Source organism: Thamnophis sirtalis, unplaced genomic scaffold (assembly GCF_051295495.1).
Source record: "Thamnophis sirtalis isolate CommonGarterSnake01/CBP01778 unplaced genomic scaffold, rThaSir2_p1.2 scaffold_3, whole genome shotgun sequence".
Lineage (NCBI taxonomy): Eukaryota > Metazoa > Chordata > Lepidosauria > Squamata > Natricidae > Thamnophis > Thamnophis sirtalis.
Window position 1 is genome coordinate 21143822 of NW_028261383.1, and position 25800 is coordinate 21169621.

General features: G+C 39.8%; 2 protein-coding genes and 1 pseudogene across 2 annotated transcripts; all 3 read right to left on the reverse strand.

The window, feature by feature from the left end:
* Positions 1-5304: 5304 nt before the first annotated feature.
* Positions 5305-11247, reverse strand: LOC148047480 (uncharacterized). Its single transcript, XM_087711517.1, has 2 exons — positions 11127-11247; positions 5305-7963 (listed from the first exon to the last, which is right to left on the reverse strand). Exons 1-2 carry the CDS (start codon positions 11139-11141, stop codon positions 6452-6454), a joined length of 1527 nt encoding a protein of 508 aa, XP_087567643.1. The 5' UTR covers positions 11142-11247; the 3' UTR covers positions 5305-6451.
* Positions 11248-11300: 53 nt separating this feature from the next.
* On the reverse strand, positions 11301-16577 carry LOC148047481 (uncharacterized). The gene is given in 3 exon segments (XM_087711442.1): positions 11301-11782; positions 11867-13649; positions 16383-16577. Coding segments are annotated over 2 exon segments (2265 nt in total). The 5' UTR covers positions 16383-16577.
* Positions 16578-21926: 5349 nt separating this feature from the next.
* LOC148047482 (uncharacterized) lies at positions 21927-25588 on the reverse strand (annotated as a pseudogene).
* Positions 25589-25800: the final 212 nt, after the last annotated feature.

A 25800-nucleotide genomic window follows, 5' to 3' on the forward strand; every position in this document is an offset into this window, starting at 1 on the left:
TGATGGCATCCCTACTCCTGCTCTGTGTTAGACTAGACATATTCAGTTTTCCTGCGATAGTTCATAGGAGTAGAAAGAAAGAAATTACAAGGAGGGCCTGTATTGTCAGAGAAGCAGCGAAAGAATATGTAATAGACATAATGTATTGTCCACCAGAAAATAATTTAGCTGACCTCATGACAAAACCATTAAGTATACATAAAACACAAAGGTCTTCTGAAAAGATTTGTTTTAAATGCTGTCCAGCTATAAATTAGGGGGGGGGGTTCCTTAGGATATTAAATTTAGTAACTGAAACAGTTAAATTGGACAATGGGCAGGAATAGAGCAGTTGAGCTCCTGTATGAGGCAATCTATGCTATGATTGGTTGCTGTAGGTGAAAAGGGGGAGTTTCCCAGTTTTCCCGCTTTTTTTTCTGTGTGCTCCGTATGCTATTTGGAGTTACCTCAGGTGTTCCTGCCCATCTTGTTTGCTTAAATGTTTTAAATATATTTATTTATATATAAAATTACAAATTTGTCCCTATGTCACTGATTTCATTTGGAAACTTGCTGCATAATTCCCTGACAGAGGACTGTCTCTATGACACCCAGAGAAAGAAGCCATTTGCAGTGGATGCCATTTGCTGGAAACATCCTGCAGGGAAATTATCATTGTTGTATCCACCTGGTCGATTACCCAGAAGGATGTAAAGAATCGTGGTGAGAAAAAACAAATTTCTTCTCTGGGAGATAGAATAGAATAGAATAGAATAAATTTATTTATAGTCCGCCCTTTTCCCTGAGGGGACTCAGGGCGGCTTACAACGTATAGGGGAGGGAGTACACACAATGACATATAAAACAGTACGTAATTAAAAATAGAAGCAACATTCATCATTCGGGAGGGGACGGATTATAATCTTTAACCCCAGGCTTGACGGGATAGCCAGATCTTGAGGGCTGTGCGGAAGGTCTGGAGGGTGGTGAGGGTACGAATCTCCACGGGGAGATCGTTCCAAAGGGTCGGAGCTAATACTGAAAAGGCTCTCCTCCGCGTAGTCGCCAGTCGGCACTGACTGGCGGATGGAACTCGGAGGAGTCCTAATCTGTGTGATCTAATAGGGCGCAAGGAGGTAATTGGCAGGAGGCGGTCTCTCAAGTACCCAGATCCACTACCATGGAGGGCTTTATGGGATCCCCTTCCTCTGGGACTAATGGAAGCATTTAGGATTATGAGTGTTCACAAATGGATGGATCTGTCCCAAATGAATCCCTTTATGAGCCTAAACTCTTTCCAAGAAGCTCCCACAGCTACTTCTTAAAAGCCCCCTCACTATGGTTTGGAAACTGCAGGATGCTTGGGAGAAGGCCGAAGCAGATGTGGCTGCTACAGATTTGGAGTTAACAGACTCAATGTGGGATGAATTGTACTTTTTAAAGAAGATTGGGAAATGGACTTACTTTATCTAACTGGAAAACAATTTGGAAAATGGATCGACCAAGAGGTTTTATGATTTGTAGGAATAAGACACAATTGTTGTCTTATTGTTTTGAACTAAAATCTTAAGAAAAAGTTTTATTAATAAGAATCAAACGAAGATATTTTATCTCTCACAGATCAGAAACGATTGTGGCGATTTGTGGTAAATAAGAAGCCGCTTAAACTTTATACAAGTTAAATGCAATAGTAGATTGTTAACAAAGTGCTTTGATGTTCAATTTTGTTGTTGGCTCACTTATTACATTGCATTTATATATCGTAGATAGATGAATGTCGAACTGGTTGTAAATAGAGGTAGAAGTTTATACATTTTGGGCCTGCTTCAGAAAGGGAAGAAAGTAATATTGGTAAATCTGCTTTTGTCTTTCTAATGCACATTTTTCTTTGTGTGGGTTTTGAAAAAAAATCTTTCTTTTTTGAGGAGTTTATACTTTATATGAATTTTCTGAATAGTATATTTTTTCTAAAATAAAGTCCCCTTATTAGAAACAAATTCATGTGGCTACCATATACCTATTTTCTAAACTGCCTCTAAATTCATAGGTGTACATGGCCTGCCCTTTTGGAGTTCTGTGGGAGGCAGCCACCTACAATTTCTTAACACAGTTTACAAAATTTTAAGGCAGCAAAACAGAATGGTTTGTCCCAGTCCCACATGAGTGTTACTCAGAATCAGCCACCATTTTGACAGAGAGGGAGGTATGTTAAAAGGGCAATTTTTTACACTAATCCACCACCTGGCCCAGGGATGAATCCTGGGCACAGACCAGGGGTGGGTTCCTGCCACTTCTAATCTCTTCTATAGAAGAGGTCCCACAAATCTACAGTGCCGTTTCGAACCGGTTCCAGCTCCCTATCCCCGCCCGTCCGGACATCATCAAGATGAAGAGCGAGAGGAGGAATTCTGGGAATTGAAGTCCACAAGTCTTAAAGCTGTCAAGTTTGAACACCCCTGGGTTTTTTTTCTAGAGGGTTAGGGGTGCAAGGATCTTGTAACTTGACAGCTTTAAAACTTGCGTGCTTCAAATGCCAGAGTTTCTGAGCCAACATTTTGGTTGCTAAGCAAGAGTGTTGTTAAGTGAGTTTCACCACATTTTACATTGGCCACGCCCACCCGGTCATATGGCCATCAAGCTACTCCCACAAAGCAGGCAACACCTACAGAAGATGTTCTAAACATTTTTGAAACCCACCACTGGCACACACCCAAAAGTTGGGATAGGGGAGGCTAGGCCTCCAAGTGATTCCCCCAATCCTGAGATAGTTACTGTTCTGCTTCACGATGTGCAGATTTATTTAACGGCTTCATTAGGGAGAATGGGGTGAGAATAGTTAAGCAAGGTAATGTCGCTTAACAACCATTACAAAATGCAACCTTAATTTGCAGGCCACATTCCCTCTCTAAGCAGTTTACAGAGTCAGCGTCTTGACCCCAACAGTTTGGGTCCTCATTTTACCCACCTCGGATGGATGCAGTCTGGACTGCCGCTAGCAGTCAGCAGAAGTAGTTTCCAGTACTGCACTCTAACCACTGTGGCACATTACAGTTGTATCTTGACCACTACTTCTAAGCTGGGGTATTATGGGACTGAAAATCTAGAGGACACCAAAGTAGAAGACGGAACTCCATTATGTTGGAATTCCATGATCAATATACAAAAAGCATCACTCAAAAACATTGTTGAGAAATTCCACAACTTCTGCAAAGGAAATATCCAGAAACTTCTGCTGATTATCAAAAACAAGTCGTTGGGATATTGAATTCTGACTGAAATTTCTGCCACAATCAGGACATTCAAAGGGTTGCTCTCCTGTGTGTGTCCTCTGGTTTTGGAATTCTGACTAAAACTTTTCTCACAAACAAGACATTCAAAGGGTTTCTCTCCTTGGGCTTGGCAATCGTATAGGAAAAATTGAAAAGGGGGTCTGGGTCCCAAGAAAAGGGAATAAAAAGCAGACAAAAGATGTTTGGAGGTTGATAGTGGCATAAGGAAAATTGAAGTAGGTTACACCCCAACAAAGAGAAATATAAAAGATCTCTTTGATGGTGGCTTGGGGAAAATTGAAGAGGGTGGATGTGTCAAAACAAAGGAAAGAGGGAAGGCAGGAATAGAGAAGTGGGACAAAAGACTTACTAGGAAAGAACAGAGAAATGAAAATTGTTATATGGGAAAATATAAAGCTAAGGGTTTTATTCCTAAATATGACAATAAAATGGAGTTGCTAACTGATTGAATATGATAATGGAAATATAATTAAATAAATGTTAAAATATATGGACAAATATAAAATTGATATGGGAAGATTGTAAAGGAGAGGTTTGTGATTCACTTTTATACATGATAATTAAACAGTTGCTAATTGATTGAACATGACAATAGAAGGACAATTAAGTATAGGTCAAATATAAGAAACATGGACACATATAGAACTTTTAAGATTATGAACAAAGTGAGATGTGTACCACTTGTTATTCTATATAGATTAAGGGAATTAAGGGGAAGTAGAGAAAAGTGACAGAAGGAAGAAAGGAGGTAGGGAGGGGGAGAAGAGAGGGAGAAAAAAGTGATGGATAAGGTACAAATATGGTATATAGAGAGCAGAAGAGCCAATAATTGTTTCTGGGAGTTGATAGTAAAATGAATTGATGTAAACATTTAATAATACAATGTGATGTTGGCTATGTACTGTAATAGTATTGTGAAGTTTCCAAAAGATGACCTAATTAATTTACGAGCCTCAAGACAAAGTTCAAAAGAAATCCATTAATTTATTAGGATCAACATTTTGGCATGTTCTTCTGCAGAGCCGAAACTGACATCTGCTTAATTGCGTTTCAACTTTACCCCTGTATCCCCTCCCTTCTGTCTGTGTCATAAATCACATCCACCAATAAGGTGCTGCGGCAGGCTATGAACATGCACATTTCACACGCCAGCTATAGGAATATGAGACCTGACTCTGGCCAAAGGTATGCATGGAATTATTCTCCCTTTTCCTATGTCAATGATAGTTGTCATGAAAACTTTTTACAAGTTGACAAGTATATGTGTGGCTATATGTTATGAAAATGAATTATGTGTGTGTGTGTGTGTGTGTGTGTGTGTGTGTATGTGTATGTGTATGTGACGAGCCGATGGACAGAGAATGGAAGCAGTGGACTTCCTCTCCCATGTGGCAAAGGGCAAAGCTTGGAGGGATCCTATAGAGAGGAAAAGGCTTGATAACAAAGAAAACAACGGATAGTACAGCTTTATCAAATTAATATTTTCCATTTTTTCCCTCCAATCACAGATCTACTATTGAGATATCTTTCAGTAAATGAATCAGGCCGAAACTTAACTAGTCAATTTCTCACCTATACTTCAAAAGAGATCAAAAATGAAATTTAAGCCTTCTCTAAACTCATCAACTTTTGCCTAATGTGGATTTCCTTGACTTTCTCTCCTGTGTGTAAACCTACATTACTTATAGGTCATTTGTATGATATCTCTCCTGTATATATCCTCTAGTGTCTCACCAGGTTAAAATAGTGACTGAAACTTTTCGCACAATCCATACATTCAAAGGGTTTTTCTCCTGTGTGAGTTCTCTGGTGTATCACCAGGTTGGGATTACTTTTAAAAAAATTTTTAAAACACAAATAATACAAACAGTACATATACAACTGAATACAAAAAAGAAAGACAAAATAAAAAGGGAAAAAACACATATTACAGTGCACCCCCACCTCCTGGAGCCCCCCCTCTATATTTCTTAGATATACAATATATTCCCATTATGCCCTTATCTCCTCCTAAACAACATAAATGCTTGAGGTTTATTCCCTTTGTCTTCCACCAACACTGATTTTATATTAAAAAACCCATATTTCATTATAATTATTTACTTCAATCATCCCTTTTTAAAGTTTAATTTCTGTTGTTAATTTATCATTTGTTGCCATACTTCAAATTTCATTATACCACCCATTTCTTTGAATATCACAATTTTGTCCCCAATATTTAGCCATCACTAATCTAGCTGCCATTATCAAATTTACAATCAATTCTTTTTTTGTTTCATTTATATCCCATTTATCCACCAGCAACAATAACGCAATCCTCGGTGACATCTCTGGATTTACATTCAACAGTGCTCTAATTTCTCTAAACACCATGTCCCATATTTTTGTGCACTATCACAATCCCACCGCTTATGTTTATATGTTCAAACCTCTTTCTTGCACCTCCAACAAATATTTGTATATTTACCATCTATTTGATTTAATTTACGTGGTGTTAGGTACTACCTCCATATCACTTTATATAAAATCTTCCTTAACTCTAACTGAAATATTCTTATATACCAGTGATGGAGAACCTTTTTTGTCTTGCGTGCCAAAAACAGGGGGAGCACAGGGTTGTGCGCAGGCATGCCACACCCATGCTACGCGCATGACCGAAGCACACATGCGCGCACAACCAGCAATCCCCCCATTTTGGAGTGCTTTTTTGCCCTCCCCAGGCTTCAGAAGCTTTATAGGAGCCTGGGAAGGGTGAAAACAGCCTCCCCCGCCCCAGCTGGAGGCTTCAGGAGCTTCCCTGAAGTCTCCAGAGCACAAAAAACCAGCCCTAAGGGCAAACCACAAGGGCAGGAACAGACTTCCCATTTGCTCGTACGGCCGGTTTTAGCCCTCCAGAGCCTTCAGGGGCCTTCAGGAGGCTTCCCTGAAGGCTCCGGGGGACAAAAAATGACTCTACGAGCAAACCAGAAGTGACTTGAAATTGAAATTCCGATTGAAACTTTACCCACACTGTGGATATTCATATGGTTTCCTATGTGAGTCTTCTGATATTTCACCAGGTCAGAACGGTAAGTGAAACGTTTCCCACATTCTGGACACGCATATGGCTTCAATCCTGTATCAGTCCTCTGGTATATCAGTAGATCAGAATTCCGACTGAACTTTTTCCACAATCTGGAAATTCATATTGTTTCTCTTGTGTGAGTTCTCTGATGTTTCACCAGTTTGGAATACTTCCTGAATTTTTTACCACAATCAACACATTCAAAGTGTTTCTCCCCTGTGTGAGTCTTCTGGTGTACCACCAAGTTGGACCTTTGACTGAAACTTTTCCCGCAATCAGGACATTCAAAGGGTTTCTCCCCTGTGTGAATACTCTGGTGAACCACCAAGCTGGATCTTTGACTGAAACCTTTCCCACAATCAGGACATTCAAAGGGTTTCTCTCCTGTGTGAGTCCTCTGGTGTTTCACCAGATTGGAATTATGACTGAAACTTTTGCCACAATGAAGACATTCAAAGGGTTTCTCTCCTGTGTGAGTCCTCTGGTGGTTCACCAGGTTGGCATTCTGACTGAAACATTTGCCACAATCAGAACATTTAAAGGGTTTCTCTCCTTTGTGAGTCCTCCGGTGTTCCACCAGGTTGGAATTCTCACTAAAAATTTTCCCACAATCAGGACATTTAAAGTGTTTCTCTCCTGTGTGAGCCCTCTGATGACTTACTAGGTTAGAACTCTGACTGAAACCTTTCCCACAATCAGGGCATTCAAAAGGTTTCTCTCCTGTATGAGTCCTCTGGTGTACTATCAAGCTGCACCTTCGACTGAAACCTTTCCCACAATCAGGGCATTCAAAGGGTTTCTCTCCTGTGTGAGTCCTCTGATGGTTCACCAGGATGCAATTCTGACTGAAACATGTGCCACAAACAGGGCATTCAAAGGGTTTTTCTCCTGTGTGAGTCCTTTGGTGTACCCTCAGTTTGGAATTCTGACTGAAACCTTTCCCACAATCAGGGCATTCAAAGGGTTTCTCTCCTGTGTGAGTCCTTTGGTGTACCCTCAGTTTGGAATTCTGAATGAAACATTTACCACAATCAGAACATTTAAAAGGTTTGTCTCCTGAGTGAATCCTCTGGTGTGTCATCAGGTGGGAATTTTGACTGAAACTTTTCCCACAATCAGAACATTCAAAGGGTTTCTCTCCTGTGTGAGTCCTTTGGTGTACCCTCAGTTTGGAATTCTGAAGGAAGCATTTACCACAATCAGAACATTTAAAAGGTTTCTCTCCTGAGTGAATCCTCTGGTGTGTAATCAGGTTGGAATTTTGACTGAAATTTTTCCCACAATCAAGACATTTATAGGGTTTCTCTCCTGTGTGAGTCGTCTGGTGTTCCACCAGCTTGTAATTCTGACTGAAACCTTTCCCACAAACAGGGCATTCAAAGGGTTTTTCTCCTGTGTGAGTCGTCTGGTGTTCCACCAGGTTGGAATTCTGACTGAAACCTTTCCCACAATCAGGGCATTCAAAGGGTTTCTCTCCTGTGTGAGTTCTCAGGTGTCTCACGAGGTGGGAATGATCAATTAAAGATTTTCCACAATCTGGACAGTTATACGGCTTCTTCCTGGTGTGATGCATCACCAAGTTGCCAGTTTCCTCAGTTGTTTGGAGTGCTCTTATTGGTATCCTCTTCATCTGTAAGATTTAAATAAAAGTGTAAGTTTAAAATTGTTTCTTTATGAAATGGTTGCAGAAGATGTGAAATAGTATACACAAGTAAAAAGCAAACATTCAACAATGCCGAAATAGCTTCTAATGTTAATTATAATTCATTTGACACACTGAAGATTATTGAGATCCAAGTTCAAATATACATTCAATCACAAAATACACTTGTTGACTCTGATCCATCACAAATTCTTTATATTGCAATTATTGGATAGAACCTCTGTAGTTTAAATATTTTTTTTTTACTAAAAATGCTATTTTTCTTTCACACTTTAAATGTTGTAACTGAAACTCAATTTAAACTATGGCAGATGGAAATCTCTAAGTTTATATGGGAAGGGGATAAAACAAAAAATTAAACATAAATCATTGCAAGGTGATAAGGACAGAGGTTTGAGTTGACTAGATTTGAAATTGTAAGAAAGATTTGAACTAGACAAAAAGAGCTATGGATATGTCTAAGGTTTATAAACTGCTTTTGAAATTAAACTTGCAGAATGAGTATGTAAAGCATTGTATGATTCAGTGGGCAAAGAACTTTGGATGTAATATAATGCTTGAACAATGGAAGAATATAACAGAATTACAGAGTTGGAAGGGACCTTCGAGGTCTTCTAGTCCAACCCCCTGCTCAGGCAGGAAGCTCTATACCAAATGGTTCTTATGAGGTTAGTATCTAACATTGAAGAAATTCTCAAGAATGTATAAAGGCACCTTAAATGTTGGAAATGTAAATAAGAGATTTTATCATTTATGGTGGAAATATGACAAAGAAATATTGGAGTAGGATTCACAAATTCATATGAAACTTTGATGTTAAATGTGTTGATGGCATCAAGAATGCTATTTGCACAAAAATAGAAGAATATTTTCACTCCCACAATGAATGAATGGCTGCAAAACCTGATGGAGTTAGCAGAGATGGCTAAATTGACTGTTTTGAATAAAGAAAAGAACAGGATTAATTTGAAAACCGCTTTTGGACTTTGTTCGTGAGATAGAAAAAAAATGAAAGTTTGATTTTGGGTTTTGTTGATTAGGTAAGTTTGTTGTTATAGAAGGGGCTAGTTTCTATTATCATATAAATGTAAATAGTTGAGGTTTTATATTATTATTAAACACCTTTATCAAATTAATATTTTCCATTTTTTCTCTCCAATCACAGATCTACTATTGAGATATATTTCAGTAAATGAATCAGGCCGAAACTTAAATAGTCAATTTATCACCTATACTTCAAAAGAGATCAAAAATGAAATTTAAGCCTTCTCTAAACTCATCAACTTTTGCCTAATGTGGATTTCCTTGACTTTCTCTCCTGTGTGTAATCCAGAGGTGGGTTCCTACCAGTTCGCGCCTATTCGGTAGAACCGGTTCGTCAAATCTCCTGAACCGGTTAGAATATAGTTCTACCAGTGGATCCGGAAAACAGGCCACACCTACAGAAGAGGTTCCAAAAATTTTTGAAACCCACCACTGGTCCTTGGATATGATTATTCTACACTATCAGGCTCATATTTATAAAACTCAGTGCCTCTGTGAAAGGTAAGGATGACTACTGCGTTTGTGGTGCAATCAGAACATTGTATGTGTTGAAGTTATTTTAACGCAAACCAAAGATGCCTTTTAAAAAACAAGTTTACATCCTATTCTTATGCATGCCAGTGCTGTGTGTGAGGTAATTTAAGGTGGTTCTAACAAGTGTCGTCGGCATCTTCATATCCGGTCACATGGGCGGCAAGCCACCCCCCCAAAGGAGGCCACACCCACAGAGTAGGTTCGAACAATTTTTGAAACCCACCACTGGTGTAAACCTACATTACTTATAGGTCATTTGTATGGTTTCTCTCCTGTATATATCCTCTAGTGTCTCACCAGGTTAAAACAGTGACTGAAACTTTTCGCACAATCCATACATTCAAAGGGTTTTTCTCCTGTGTGAGTTCTCTGGTGTATCACCAGGTTGGAATTCCTTTTTAATTTTTTTTAAAACACAAATAATACAAACAGTACATATACAACTGAATACAAAAAAGAAAGACAAAATAAAAAGGGAAAAAACACATTACAGTGCACCCCTCTATATTTCTTAGATATACAATATATTCCCATTATGCCCTTATCTCCTCCTAAACAACATATATTCTTGAGGTTTATTCCCTTTGTCTTCCACCAACACTGATTTTATTTAAAAAAAACACCCATATTTCATTATAATTATTTACTTAAATCATCCCTTTTTAAAGTTTAATTTCTGTTGTTAATTTATCATTTGTTGCCATACTTCAAATTTCATTATACCACTCATTTCTTTGAATATCTCAATTTTGTCCCCAATATTTAGCCATCACTAATCTAGCTGTCATTATCAAATTTACAATCAATTCTTTTTTTGTTTCATTTATATCCCATTTATCCACCAGCAACAATAACGCAATCCTCGGTGACATCTCTGGATTTACATTCAACAGTGCTCTAATTTCTCTAAACACCATGTCCCATATTTTTGTGCACTATCACAATCCCACCGCTTATGTTTATATGTTCAAACCTCTTTCTTGCACCTCCAACAAATATTTGTATATTTACCATCTATTTGATTTAATTTACGTGGTGTTAGGTACTACCTCCATATCATTTTATATAAAATCTTCCTTAACTCTAACTGAAATATTCTTATATACCAGTGATGGAGAACCTTTTTTGTCTTGCGTGCCAAAAACAGGGGGAGCACAGGGTTGTGCGCAGGCATGCCATACCCATGTTACGCGCATGACCGAAGCACACATGCGCGCACAACCAGCAATCCCCCCATTTTGGAGTGCTTTTTTGCCCTCCCCAGGCTTCAGAAGCTTTATAGGAGCCTGGGGAGGGTGAAAACAGCCTCCCCCGCCCCAGCTGGAGGCTTCAGGAGCTTCCCTGAAGTCTCCAGAGCACAAAAAACCAGCCCTAAGGGCAAACCACAAGGGCAGGAACAGACTTCCCATTTGCTCGTACGGCCGGTTTTAGCCCTCCAGAGCCTTCAGGGGCCTTCAGGAGGCTTCCCTGAAGGCTCCGGGGGACAAAAAATGACTCTACGAGCAAACCAGAAGTGACTTGAAATTGAAATTCCGATTGAAACTTTACCCACACTGTGGATATTCATATGGTTTCCTATGTGAGTCTTCTGATATTTCACCAGGTCAGAACGGTAAGTGAAACGTTTCCCACATTCTGGACACGCATATGGCTTCAATCCTGTATCAGTCCTCTGGTATATCAGTAGATCAGAATTCCGACTGAACTTTTTCCACAATCTGGAAATTCATATTGTTTCTCTTGTGTGAGTTCTCTGATGTTTCACCAGTTTGGAATACTTCCTGAATTTTTTACCACAATCAACACATTCAAAGTGTTTCTCCCCTGTGTGAGTCTTCTGGTGTACCACCAAGTGGGACCTTTGACTGAAACTTTTCCCGCAATCAGGACATTCAAAGGGTTTCTCTCCTGTGTGAGTCCTCTGGTGTTTAAGCAAACTGGAATTCCAACTGAAACATTTGCCACATTCAGAACATTCAAAGGGTTTCTCTCCTGTGTGAATCCTCTTGTGGTTCACCAGGTTGGCATTCTGACTGAAACATTTGTCACAGTCAGAACATTTAAAGGGTTTCTCTCCTGTGTGAGTCCTCTGGTGTTCCACCAGGTTGGAATTCTCACTAAAATTTTTCCCACAATCAGGACATTTAAAGTGTTTCTCTCCTGTGTGAGCCCTCTGATGACCTATTAGGTGAGAACTCTGACTGAAACCTTTCCCACAATCAGGGCATTCAAAAGGTTTCTCTCCTGTGTGAGTCCTCTGGTGATTAACCAAATGTGAATTCTGACTGAAACATTTGCCACAATCAGGGCATTCAAAGGGTTTCTCTCCGGTGTGACTCCTCTGATGAATCACCAGCTCACAATTCTGATTGAAACTTTTCCCACAATCCGGACATTCAAAGGGTTTCTCTCCTGTGTGAGTCCTCTGGTGTACTATCAAGCTGGACCTTCGACTGAAACCTTTCCCACAATCAGGGCATTCAAAGGGTTTCTCTCCTGTATGAGTCCTCTGATGGTTCACCAGGATGCAATTCTGACTGAAACTTTTCCCACAATCAGAACATTCAAAGGGTTTCTCTCCTGTGTGAGTCCTTTGGTGTACCCTCAGTTTGGAATTCTCAATGAAACATTTACCACAATAAAAACATTTAAAAGGTTTCTCTCCTGAGTGAATCCTCTGGTGTGTCATCAGGTGGGAATTTTGACTGAAACTTTTCCCACAATCAAGACATTTATAGGGTTTCTCTCCTGTGTGAGTTGTCTGGTGTTCCACCAGCCTGTAATTCTCACTGAAACCTTTCCCACAAACAGGGCATTCAAAGGGTTTATCTACTCTGTGATTCCTCTGGTGTACCATCAAGCTGGAGCTTTGACTGAAACATTTGCCACAATCAGAACATTCAAAGGGTTTCTCTCCGGTGTGAGTCCTCTGATGGTTCACCAGGATGCAATTCTGACTGAAACTTTTCCCACAATCAGGGCATTCAAAGGGTTTCTCTCCTGTGTGAGTCCTTTGGTGTACCCTCAGTTTGGAATTCTGAATGAAACATTTACCACAATCAGAACATTTAAAAGGTTTCTCTCCTGAGTGAATCCTCTGGTGTGTCATCAGATGGGAATTTTGACTGAAATTTGTCCCACAATCAAGACATTTATAGGGTTTCTCTCCTGTGTGAGTCCTCTGGTGTATCACCAGCTTGGTATTCCGACTGAAACATTTACCACAATCAGGACATTCAAAGGGTTTTTCTCCTGTGTGAGTCGTCTGGTGTTCCACCAGGTTGGAATTCTGACTGAAACCTTTCCCACAATCAGGGCATTCAAAGGGTTTCTCTCCTGTGTGAGTCCTTTGGTGTACCCTCAGTTTGGAATTCTGAATGAAACATTTACCACAATCAGAACATTTAAAAGGTTTCTCTCCTGAGTGAATCCTCTGGTGTGTCATCAGGTGGGAATTTTGACTGAAATTTCTCCCACAATCAGGACATTTAAAGGGTTTCTCTCCTGTGTGAGTCCTCTGATGTATCACCAGCCTGGTATTCCGACTGAAACATTTACCACAATCAGGACATTCAAAGGGTTTCTCTCCTGTGTGAGTCGTCTGGTGTTCCACCAGGTTGGAATTCTGACTGAAACCTTTCCCACAATCAGGACATTCAAAGGGTTTCTCTTCTCTGTGAGTCCTCTAGTATACCATCAAGCAAGTTTGACTGAAACATTTGCCACAATCAGAACATTCAAAGGGTTTCTCTCCGATGTGAGTCATTTTATGTTTCGCCAGGCTTGAACTCTGACAGAAATATTTGCCACAATCAGGACATTCAAAGGGTTTCTCTCCGGTGTGAGTTCTCTGATGACTTATCAGGCTGGAATTGTGGCTGAAACTTTTCCCACAATCAGGACATTCAAAGGGTTTCTCTCCTATGTGTGTTCTCAGGTGTCTCACGAGGTGGGAATTATCAATTAAAGATTTTCCACAATCTGGACAGTTATACGGCTTCTTCCTGGTGTGATGCATCACCAAGTTGCCAGTTTCCTCAGTTGTTCGGAGTGCTCTTATTGGTATCCTCTTCATCTGTAAGATTTAAAGAAAAGTGTAAGTTTAAAATCGTTTCTTTATGAAATGGTTGCAGAAGATGTGAAATAGTATACACTACAAGTAAAAAGCAAACATTCAACAATGCCGAAATAGCTTCTAATGTTAATTATGATTCATTTGACACACTGAAGATTACTGAGATCCAAGTTCAAATATACATTCAATCACAAAGTACACTTGTTGACTCTGATCCATCACAAATTTTTTATACTGCAATTATTGGATAGAACCTCTGTAGTTTAAATAATTTTTTTTACTAAAAATGCTATTTTTCTTTCACACTTTAAATGTTGTAACTGAAACTCAATTTAAACTATGGCAGATGGAAATCTCTAAGTTTATATGGGAAGGGGATAAAACAAAAAATTAAACATAAATCGTTGCAAGGTGATAAGGACAGAGGTTTGAGTTGACTAGATTTGAAATTGTATTTTGATGCTTGTTTTCTGGCAAAAAGAGTGAGGGACTCTCCAAAATAAGAGCTTCCTTGAGCTTGACAGGCATGAATAAAATTTTTGATGACACAGCTCTTTATGGTATGATAAGGTTAAAGCAACTGTTGATTTTAAACATCACTTTATTAGAAATGCCTTCCTCTTTGGGTGTCTCCAAGGAAGTTTTTAAGAAAAGAAATAGTGGTGAGGCCAGACTTGTGGGCTTATGGTCAAATCTGGTTGAATTATTGTGACCCTCTCCTCAAATCTAAAGAGGAGTTGGAATCAGAAGGATGTTTCCAATTGATTCGTATATTGACAATTGCAAGAAAGATTTGAACTAGACAAAAAGAGCTATGGATATGTCTAAGGTTTATAAACTGCTTTTGAAATTAAACTTGCAGAATGAGTATGTAAAGCATTGTATGATTCAGTGGGCAAAGAACTTTGGATGTAATATAATGCTTGAACAATGGAAGAATATAACAGAATTACAGAGTTGGAAGGGACCTTGGAGGTCTTCTAGTCCAACCCCCTGCTCAGGCAGGAAGCTCTATACCAAATGGTTCTTATGAGGTTAGTATCTAACATTGAAGAAATTCTCAAGAATGTATAAAGGCACCTTAAATGTTGGAAATGTAAATAAGAGATTTTATCATTTATGGTGGAAATATATCAAAGAAATATTGGAGTAGGATTCACAAATTCATATGAAACTTTGATGTTAAATGTGTTGATGGCATCAAGAATGCTATTTGCACAAAAATAGAAGAATATTTTCACTCCCACAATGAATGAATGGCTGCAAAACCTGATGGAGTTAGCAGAGATGGCTAAATTGACTGCTTTGAATAAAGAAAAGAACAGGATTAATTTGAAAACCGCTTTTGGATTTTGTTCATGAGATAGAAAAAAAATGAAAGTTTGATTTTGGGTTTTGTTGATTAGGTAAGTTCGTTGTTATAGAAGGGGCTAGTTTCTATTATCATAGAAATGTAAATAGTTGAGGTTTTATATTATTATTCTACAGTACCCAAAGAGTCAGAAGACAATGCTTTTCTTTTTCCTTTCCCCTTTCACATTCACTTTCCTTTCTTCCGCTTTTCCTCCCATTTTCCATTATTTTTATTTCTTCATTCAGTTCTGTATTTTACATTTTGATGAATTAATAAAATAATTGTGTAAAAACAAATTATTAGTACCCTAAAGGGTTATTATGAAATATATTTAAAAGTGCTAGGGATGGATTATACAATTGTAGACAGAGGCATACAGAGAGAAGTACAAATACACACACCTACAAATATGTGTTCATTTGGAAAATCCATGTGTTCTCAGCCAGAAAGCTGTAACAAAACCCAAAATGGTTACAGTCCAACCTTCTGTGCTAATTTTAGAGATGTGCGGGCTTTAATTGATAAAATTATGCCTAAAGACTCTGTAAGATTTGAAGCACCAGTTTTGCCATGGAAGTCCTCAGTTTCAAGTAAGGGCAGAAAACACTGTCCACAACCACTCTGGTTACATTCCTATGGAAGCAGTCCTCATTTACTGACTGCATTTCGGACTGGCATCTGTGTCAATAAGCAGCCCGATCAGGAAGCATGATATCACAGGACAGTGCCAACTTGCATCTATTCCTCTGCAGTTGTTAAGCGAATCACTGTGGGTTTTTAAAGGCAAGTTCACATGACTATGGCTTGCAACTTCCTGCTGGCATCCCCACTGATTTTTCTTGACAGGATCTAGCTGGGAAGGTCACAAATGGGGATCCCGAGTGTGGGATGCTGAAACCATCATAAATGTGCCCCGGTTGGCAGAACCTAAATTGTGGCAAATTCTTCTCTTCCAACTTCATAACCACAGGAACTGCTGACTTAGAGGTGACATGTTCCAATACTTGAGGTGCTGCCACCAAGAAGAGAAGATTAAGAACTTCTCCAAAGCCCCAGAAGGCAAGACAAGAAGCAACGGATGGAAACCAACGAAGGACAGAAGCATCCTAGAAACAAGAAGAAATCTCCTGACAGCGACCAGTGAAACGGCTTCCCTTCCCAAGTTGTGCGTGCTCCTCCTAGGAGAGTTGGAAGGAGATACTGGAGAGCCATTTGGTCCAAGTTCTCATGCTTGAACTGCATGTTGGACTGCATGATCGCCAAGGTTACATCCAACTGCCTTTGTCTTTCTTCTAGTTGCTTCTCTGCTTCTACGCTGCGGGGGAAATCAAGCAACCTTTCTTGCTCCCAGCCTCTCCCCCAACCTATCCTCAACTCACCCACCAGCTGCTGCTGCTTCTTCGACACTTGCAGGAGCCCAAAAGCTACTCGGCGGACCACCTTCCTCCCATCAGCGATCCAGTAGATCCTGCACTTTTCTCCCTTCCTTTCTAGCAATGCAGCTCGATGGTTTTAACTCCTCAACCCCAGATGCTTCCACGGCTTTCTAGGGGGCAATGTTGCCCATTTGACTGCCATCTCCTGATAGGAGGAGGTAAAACAGGCTCGTCCCGTCTCTGCCTACGAAGGCGTTTGCAAGAGGTTTGCACTGAGGTTTGCACATGCCATCAAGTCATTTTCCACTCCTACCAACCGACCTTTGCAACCGATGCAAGTGAAATAGGGAAATGTGATATAATGAACGGTGACACTACTTAATTTGGGAAGATTAGCTACAGGCTGAGTACTAAACGTTCATGAAGTTCTTACAGAATTACATAAGAAGAGTTGGAAGAGAACTACTCTTGGAGACCCTACCGTTCTGGACAAATGGCTTTTCAGTCTCGTATTAAAAAAAAACCATTGACGGAGCAGCCACAAGATTGATTGTTCTCACTGAAAGGAAATGTCTCCTTGATTCTAGGTTGGATACCTTTTTGATAAGTCTCCCCCTGTTACTTCTTGTTCTGCTCTCAAGCATATTGGACAATGGACCCAGGGCCTTTTTTCTGTCAGCCCCTCAGATATTGAAAGACTACTATGATGGCATAGCAGTCCCTACTCCTGCTCTGTGTTAGACTAGACATATTCAGTTTTCCTGCGATAGTTCATAGGAGTAGAAAGAAAGAAATTACAAGGAGGGCCTGTATTGTCAGAGAAGCAGCGAAAGAATATGTAATAGACATAATTTATTGTCCACCAGAAAATTATTTAGCTGACCTTATGACAAAACCATTAAGTATACAAAAACACAAAGGTTTTGTGAAACGATTTGGTTTAAATGCTGTCAAGCTATAAATTAGAGGGGTCTTAGGATATTAAATTCAGTAGCTGGAACAGTTAAATTGGACAATGGGCAGGAATAGAGCAGTTGAGCTCCTGCATGAGGCAATCTATGCTATGATTGGTTGCTGTAGGTGAAAAGGGGGAGTTTCCCAGTTTTCCTGCTTTTTTTTCTTCTGTGTGCTCTGTATGCTATTTAAAGTTACCTCAGGATGTTCCTGTGTTCCTGCCCATCTTGTTTGCTGTAAATGTTTTAAATATATTGATTTATATATAAAACTACAAATTTGTCCCAATGTCATTGATTTCATTTGGAAACTTGCTGCATAATTCCCTGACAGAGGACTGTCTATTACACCCAGAGAAAAAAGCCATTTGCAGTGGATGCCATTTGCTGGAAACATCCTGCAGGGAAATTATGATTGTCATATCCACCTAGTCGATTACCCAGAAGGATGTAAAGAATCGTGGTGAGAAAAAACAAATTTCTCCTCTGGGAGATCCCCTTCCTCTGGGACTGATGGAAGCATTTAGGATTATGAGTGTTCACAAATGGATGGATCTGTCCCAAATGAATCCCTTTATGAGCCTAAACTCTTTCCAAGAAGCTCCCACCGCTACTTCTTAAAAGCCCCCTCACTATGGTTTGGAAACTGCAGGATGGTTGGGAGAAGGCCGAAGCAGATGTGGCTGCTACAGATTTGGAGTTAACAGACTCAATGTGGGATAAAAAGCAGACAAAAGAGGTTTGGAGGTTGATAGTGGCATAAGGAAAATTGAAGTAGGTTACACCCCAACAAAGAGAATATTTTTAAAGAAGATTGGGAAATGGAATTACTATATCTAACTGTAAAACAATTTGGAAAATGGATCGACCAAGAGGTTTTATGATTTGTAGGAATAAGACACAACTGTTGTCTTATTGTTTTGAACTAAAATCTTAAGAAAAAGTTTTATTAATAAGAATCAAATGAAGATATTTTATCTCTCACAGATCAGAAACAACGATTGTGGCGATTTGTGGCAAATAAGCCGCTTAAACTTTATACAAGTTAAATGCAATAGTAGATTGTTAACAAAGTGCTTTGATGTTCAATTTTGTTGTTGGCTCACTTATTACATTGCATTTATATATCATAGATAGATGAATGTCGAATTGGTTGTAAATAGAGGTAGAAGTTTATAAATTTTGGGCCTGCTTCAGAAAGGGAAGAAAGTAATATTGGTAAATCTGCTTTTGTCTTTCTAATGCACATTTTTCTTTGTGTGGGTTTTGAAAAAAAATCTTTCTTTTTTGGGGAGTTTGTACTTTATATCAATTTTCTGAATAGAATATTTTTTCTAAAATAAAGTCCCCTTATTAGAAAAAAATTCATGAGGCTACCATATACCGTATATACTCGAGTATAGGCCGACCTGAATATAAGCCGAGGCACCTAATTTTACCACAAAAAACTGGAAAAGTTATTGACTCGAGTATAAGCCTAGGGTGGGAAATGCAGCAGCTACCGGTAAATTTCAAAAATAAAAATAGATACCAATAATGTTTTTGAATATTTATTTCAAAAAAAAAACAGTAAACTAGCGGTGTATTCAATGAAATACTTCACTCACCTCATGATGCTGATGTCCCGCTGTGATGATGATGTCCCGTGCAGCCGCGGGAGCGATGTCCCGCCTCCTATGACACTCCTATTCCTATCATTGGATCACTGTACCAGAGGAGGTGGGACATCGCTATGTGGCTGCTTGCCATAACAAGGAGGAGGTTGGACATTGTTGCAGAGCGGCAGGAGGGGGAGGAAGGGGAATCGTAAGACAGCCCTGCATTACATTAGAACGTGAGGAGGGGGGATGGTGCGGTGCGCGCTGCGCGGCAAACTGACACAGAGGGAGGGGAAACTCACAGGGGCACTGGGCCATTCACGAGTGTCACCCAGCGGCATGGCCCCGCCCCTTTTTCTCCTCCATTTCGGGCAAATTTTTCACTGACTCGAGTATAAGCCGAGGCGGCTTTTTTCAGCCCAAAAAGTGGGCTGAAAAACTAGGCTTATACTCGAGTATATACAGTACCTATTTTCTAAACTGCCTCTAAATTCATAGGTGTACATGGCCTGCCCTTTTGGAGTTCTGTGGGAGGCAGCCACCTACAATTTCTTAACAGAGTTTACAAAATTTTAAGGCAGCAAAACAGAATGGTTTTGGTTTGTCCCACTCCCACATGAGTGTTACTCAGAATCAGCCACCATTTTGACACAGAGGGAGGTATGTTAAAAGGGCAATTTTTTACACTAATCCACCACCTGGCCCAGGGATGAATCCTGGGCACAGACCAGGGGTGGGTTCCTGCCAGTTCTAATCTCTTCTATAGAAGAGGTCCCACAAATCTACAGTGCCGTTTCGAACCGGTTCCAGCTCCCTACCCCCGCCCGTCCAGACATCATCAAGATGAAGAGCGAGAGGAGGAATTCTGGGAATTGAAGTCCACAAGTCTTAAAGCTGTCAAGTTTGAATACCCCTGGGATTTTTTTCTAGAGGGTTAGGGGTGCAAGGGTCTTGTACCTCGACAGCTTTAAAACTTGCGTGCTTCAAATGCCAGAGTTTCTGAGCCAACATTTTGGTTGCTAAGCAAGAGTGTTGTTAAGTGAGTTTCACCACATTTTACATTGGCCACGCCCACCCGGTCATATGGCCATCAAGCTACTCCCACAAAGCAGGCAACACCTACAGAAGATGTTCTAAACATTTTTGAAACCCACCACTGGCACACACCCAAAAGTTGGGATAGGGGAGGCTAGGCCTCCAAGTGATTCCCCCAATCCTGAGATAGTTACTGTTCTGCTTAATGATGTGCAGATTTATTTAACGGCTTCATTAGGGAGAACGGGGTGAGAATAGTTAAGCAAGATAATGTCACTTAACAACCATTACAAAATGCAACCTTAATTCGCAGGCCACATTCCCTCTCTAAGCAGTTGAGAAATTCCACAACTTCTGCAAAGGAAATATCTAGAAACTTCTGCTGATAATCAAAAACAAGTCGTTGGGATATTGAATTCTGACTGAAATTTCTGCCACAATCAGGACATTCAAAGGGTTGCTCTCCTGTGTGTGTCCTCTGGTTTTGGAATTCTGACTAAAACTTTTCTCACAAACAAGACATTCAAAGGGTTTCCCTCCTTGGGCTTGGCAATCATATAGGGAAAATTGAAAAGGGGGTCTGGGTCCCAAGAAAAGGGAATAAAAAGCAGACAAAAGATGTTTGGAGGTTGATAGTGGCATAAGGAAAATTGAAGTAGGTTACACCCCAACAAAGAGAAATATAAAAGATCTCTTTGATGGTGGCTTGGTGAAAATTGAAGAGGGTGGATGTGTCAAAACAAAGGAAAGAGAGAAGACAGGAATAGAGAAGTGGGACAAAAGACTTACTAGGAAAAAACAGAGAAATGAAAATGGTTATATGGGAAAATATAAAGCTAAGATAAGGGTTTTATTCCTAAATATGACAATAAAATGGAGTTGCTAACTGATTGAATATGATAATGGAAATATAATTAAATAAATGTTAAAATATATGGACAAATATGAAATTGATATGGGAAGATTGTAAAGGAGAGGTTTGTGATTCACTTTTATACATGATAATTAAACAGTTGCTAATTGATTGAACATGACAATAGAAGGACAATTAAGTATAGGTCAAATATATGAAACATGGACACATATAGAACTTTTAAGATTATGAACAAAGTGAGATGTGTACCACTTGTTATTCTATGTAGTAGATTAAGGGAATTAAAGGGAAGTAGAGAAGAGTGACAGAAGGAAGAAAGGAGGTAGGGAGGGGGAGAAGTGAGGGAGAAAAAGTGATGGATAAGGTACAAATATGGTATATAGAGAGCAGAAGAACCAATAATTGTTTCTGGGAGTTGATAGTAAAATGAATTGATGTAAACATTTAATAATACAATGTGATGTTGGCTATGTACTGTAATAGTATTGTTTCCAAAAGATGACCTAATTAATTTACGAGCCTCGAGACAAAGTTCAAAAGAAATCCATTCATTTATTAGGATCAACATTTTGGCATGTTCTTCTGCAGAGCCGAAACTGACATCTGCTTAATTGCGTTTCAACTTTACCCCTGTATCCCCTCCCTTCTGTCTGTGTCATAAATCACATCCACCAATAAGGTGCTGCGGCAGGCTATGAACATGCACATTTCACACGCCAGCTGTAGGAATATGAGACCTGACTCTGGCCAAAGGTATGCATGGAATTATTCTCCCTTTTCCTATATCAATGATAGTTATCATGAAAACTTTTTACAAGTTGACAAGTATATGTTATGAAAATGAAGTGTGTGTGTGTGTGTGTGTGTGTGTGTGTGTGTGTGTGTGTGTGTAGGTGTATGTGACGAGCCGATGGACAGAGAATGGAAGCAGTGGACATCCTCTCCCATGTGGCAAAGGGCAAAGCTTGGAGGGATCCTGTAGAGAGGAAAAGGCTTGATAACAACAAAGAAAACAACGGATAGTACACCTTTATCAAATTAATATTTTCCATTTTTTCTCTCCAATCACAGATCTACTATTGAGATATCTTTCAGTAAATGAATCAGGCCGAAACTTAAATAGTCAATTTCTCATCTATACTTCAAAAGAGATCAAAAATGAAATTTAAGCCTTCTCTAAACTCATCAACTTTTGCCTAATGTGGATTTCCTTGACTTCCTCTCCTGTGTGTAAACCTACATTACTTATAGGTCATTTGTATGGTTTCTCTCCTGTATATATCCTCTAGTGTCTCACCAGGTTAAAACAGTGACTGAAACTTTTCGCACAATCCATACATTCAAAGGGTTTTTCTCCTGTGTGAGTTCTCTGGTGTATCACCAGGTTGGAATTCCTTTTTAATTTTTTTTTAAAACACAAATAATACAAACAGTACATATACAACTGAATACAAAAAAGAAAGACAAAATAAAAAGGGAAAAAACACATATTACAGTGTACCCCCCACCTCCTGGAGCCCCCCCCTCTATATTTCTTAGATATACAATATATTCCCATTATGCCCTTATCTCCTCCTAAACAACATATATTCTTGAGGTTTATTCCCTTTGCCTTCCACCAACACTGATTTTATATTAAAAAAAACCCATATTTCATTATAATTATTTACTTCAATCATCCCTTTTTAAAGTTTAATTTCTGTTGTTAATTTATCATTTGTTGCCATACTTCAAATTTCATTATACCACCCATTTCTTTGAATATCTCAATTTTGTCCCCAATATTTAGCCATCAATAATCTAGCTGCCATTATCAAATTTACAATCAATTCTTTTTTTGTTTCATTTATATCCCATTTATCCACCAGCAACAATAACGCAATCCTCGGTGACATCTCTGGATTTACATTCAACAGTGCTCTAATTTCTCTAAACACCATGTCCCATATTTTTGTGCACTATCACAATTCCACCGCTTATGTTTATATGTTCAAACCTCTTTCTTGCACCTCCAACAAATATTTGTATATTTACCATCTATTTGATTTAAATTACGTGGTGTTAGGTACTACCTCCATATCACTTTATATAAAATCTTCCTTAACTCTAACTGAAATATTCTTATATACCAGTGATGGAGAACCTTTTTTGTCTTGCGTGCCAAAAACAGGGGGAGCACAGGGTTGTGCGCAGGCATGCCACACCCATGCTACGCGCTTACCCCAGCGCACATGCGCGTACAACCAACAATCCCCCATTTTGGAGTGCTTTTTTGCCCTCCCCAGGCTTCAGAAGCTTTATAGGAGCCTGGGAAGGGTGAAAACAGCCTCCCCCGCCCCACCTGGAGGCTTCAGGAGCTTCCCTGAAGCCTCCAGAGCACAAAAAACCAGCCCTAAGGGCAAACCACAAGGGCAGGAACGGACTTCCCATTTGTTCGTACGGCCGGTTTTAGCCCTCCAGAGCCTTCAGGGGCCTTCAGGAGGCTTCCCTGAAGGCTCCGGGGGACAAAAAATGACTCTACGAGCAAACCAGAAGTGACTTGAAATTGAAATTCTGATTGAAACTTTACCCACACTGTGGACATTCATATGGTTTCCTATGTGAGTCTTCTGATATTTCACCAGGTCAGAACGGTAAGTGAAACGTTTCCCACATTCTGGACACGCATATGGCTTCAATCCTGTATCAGTCCTCTGGTATATCAGTAGATCAGATTTCCGACTGAACTTTTTCCACAATCTGGAAATTCATATTGTTTCTCTTGTGTGAGTTCTCTGATGTTTTACCAGTTTGGAATACTTCCTGAATTTTTTACCACAATCAACACATTCAAAGTGTTTCTCCCCTGTGTGAGTCTTCTGGTGTACCACCAAGTTGGACCTTTGACTGAAACTTTTCCCGCAATCAGGACATTCAAAGGGTTTCTCCCCTGTGTGAATACTCTGGTGAACCACCAAGCTGGATCTTTGACTGAAACCTTTCCCACAATCAGGACATTCAAAGGGTTTCTCTCCTGTGTGAGTCCTCTGATGTTTCACCAGATTGGAATTATGACTGAAACTTTTGCCACAATGAAGACATTCAAAGGGTTTCTCTCCTGTGTGAGTTCTCTGGTGGTTCACCAGGTTGGCGTTCTGACTGAAACATTTGCCACAGTCAGAACATTTAAAGGGTTTCTCTCCTGTGTGAGTCCTCTGGTGTTCCACCAGGTTGGAATTCTCACTGAAAACTTTCCCACAATCAGGACATTTAAAGTGTTTCTCTCCTGTGTGAGCCCTCTGATGACCTATTAGGTGAGAACTCTGACTGAAACCTTTCCCACAATCAGGGCATTCAAAAGGTTTCTCTCCTGTATGAGTCCTCTGGTGATTAACCAAATGTGAATTCTGACTGAAACATTTGCCACAATCAGAACATTCAAAGGGTTTCTCTCCGGTGTGACTCCTCTGATGAATCACCAGCTCACAATTCTGATTGAAACTTTTCCCACAATCCGGACATTCAAAGGGTTTCTCTCCTGTGTGAGTCCTCTGGTGTACTATCAAGCTGGACCTTCGACTGAAACCTTTCCCACAATCAGGGCATTCAAAGGGTTTCTCTCCTGTGTGAGTCCTCTGATGGTTCACCAGGATGCAATTCTGACTGAAACTTTTCCCACAATCAGAACATTCAAAGGGTTTCTCTCCTGTGTGAGTCCTTTGGTGTACCCTCAGTTGGGAATTCTCAATGAAACATTTACCACAATCAGAACATTTAAAAGGTTTCTCTCCTGAGTGAATCCTCTGGTGTGTCATCAGGTGGGAATTTTGACTGAAATTTCTCCCACAATCAAGACATTTATAGGGTTTCTCTCCTGTGTGAGTCATCTGGTGTGCCACCAGCTTGTAATTCTGACTGAAACCTTTCCCACAAACAGGGCATTCAAAGGGTTTTTCTCCTGTGTGAGTCATCTGGTGTTCCACCAGGTTGGAATTCTGACTGAAACCTTTCCCACAATCAGGGCATTCAAAGGGTTTCTCTCCTGTGTGAGTCCTTTGGTGTACCCTCAGTTTGGAATTCTGAATGAAACATTTACCACAATCAGAACATTTAAAAGGTTTCTCTCCTGAGTGAATCCTCTGGTGTGTCATCAGGTGGGAATTTTGACTGAAATTTCTCCCACAATCAAGACATTTATAGGGTTTCTCTCCTGTGTGAGTCCTCTGGTGTATCACCAGCCTGGTATTCCGACTGAAACATTTATCACAATCAGGACATTCAAAGGGTTTCTCTCCTGTGTGAGTCGTCTGGTGTTCCATCAGGTTGGAATTCTGACTGAAACCTTTCCCACAATCAGGGCATTCAAAGGGTTTCTCTTCTCTGTGAGTCCTCTAGTGTACCATCAAGCTGGAGTTTTGACTGAAACATTTGCCACAATCAGAACATTCAAAGGGTTTCTCTCCGGTGTGAGTCATTTTATGTTTCGCCAGGCTTGAACTCTGACAGAAATGTTTGCCACAATCAGGACATTCAAAGGGTTTCTCTCCGGTGTGAGTTCTCTGATGACTTATCAGGCTGGAATTGTGGCTGAAACTTTTCCCACAATCAGGATTCAAAGGGTTTCTCTCCTATGTGAGTTCTCAGGTGTCTCATGAGGTGGGAATTATCAATTAAAGATTTTCCACAATCTGGACAGTTATACGGCTTCTTCCTGGTGTGATGCATCACCAAGTTGCCAGTTTCCTCACTTGTTCGGAGTGCTCTTATTGGTATCCTCTTCATCTGTAAGATTTAAATAAAAGTGTAAGTTTAAAATCGTTTCTTTATGAAATGGTTGCAGAAGATGTGAAATAGTATACACTACAAGTAAGAAGCAAACATTCAACAATGCCGAAATAGCTTCTAATGTTAATTATGATTCATTTGACACACTGAAGATTATTGAGATCCAAGTTCAAATATACATTCAATCACAAAATACA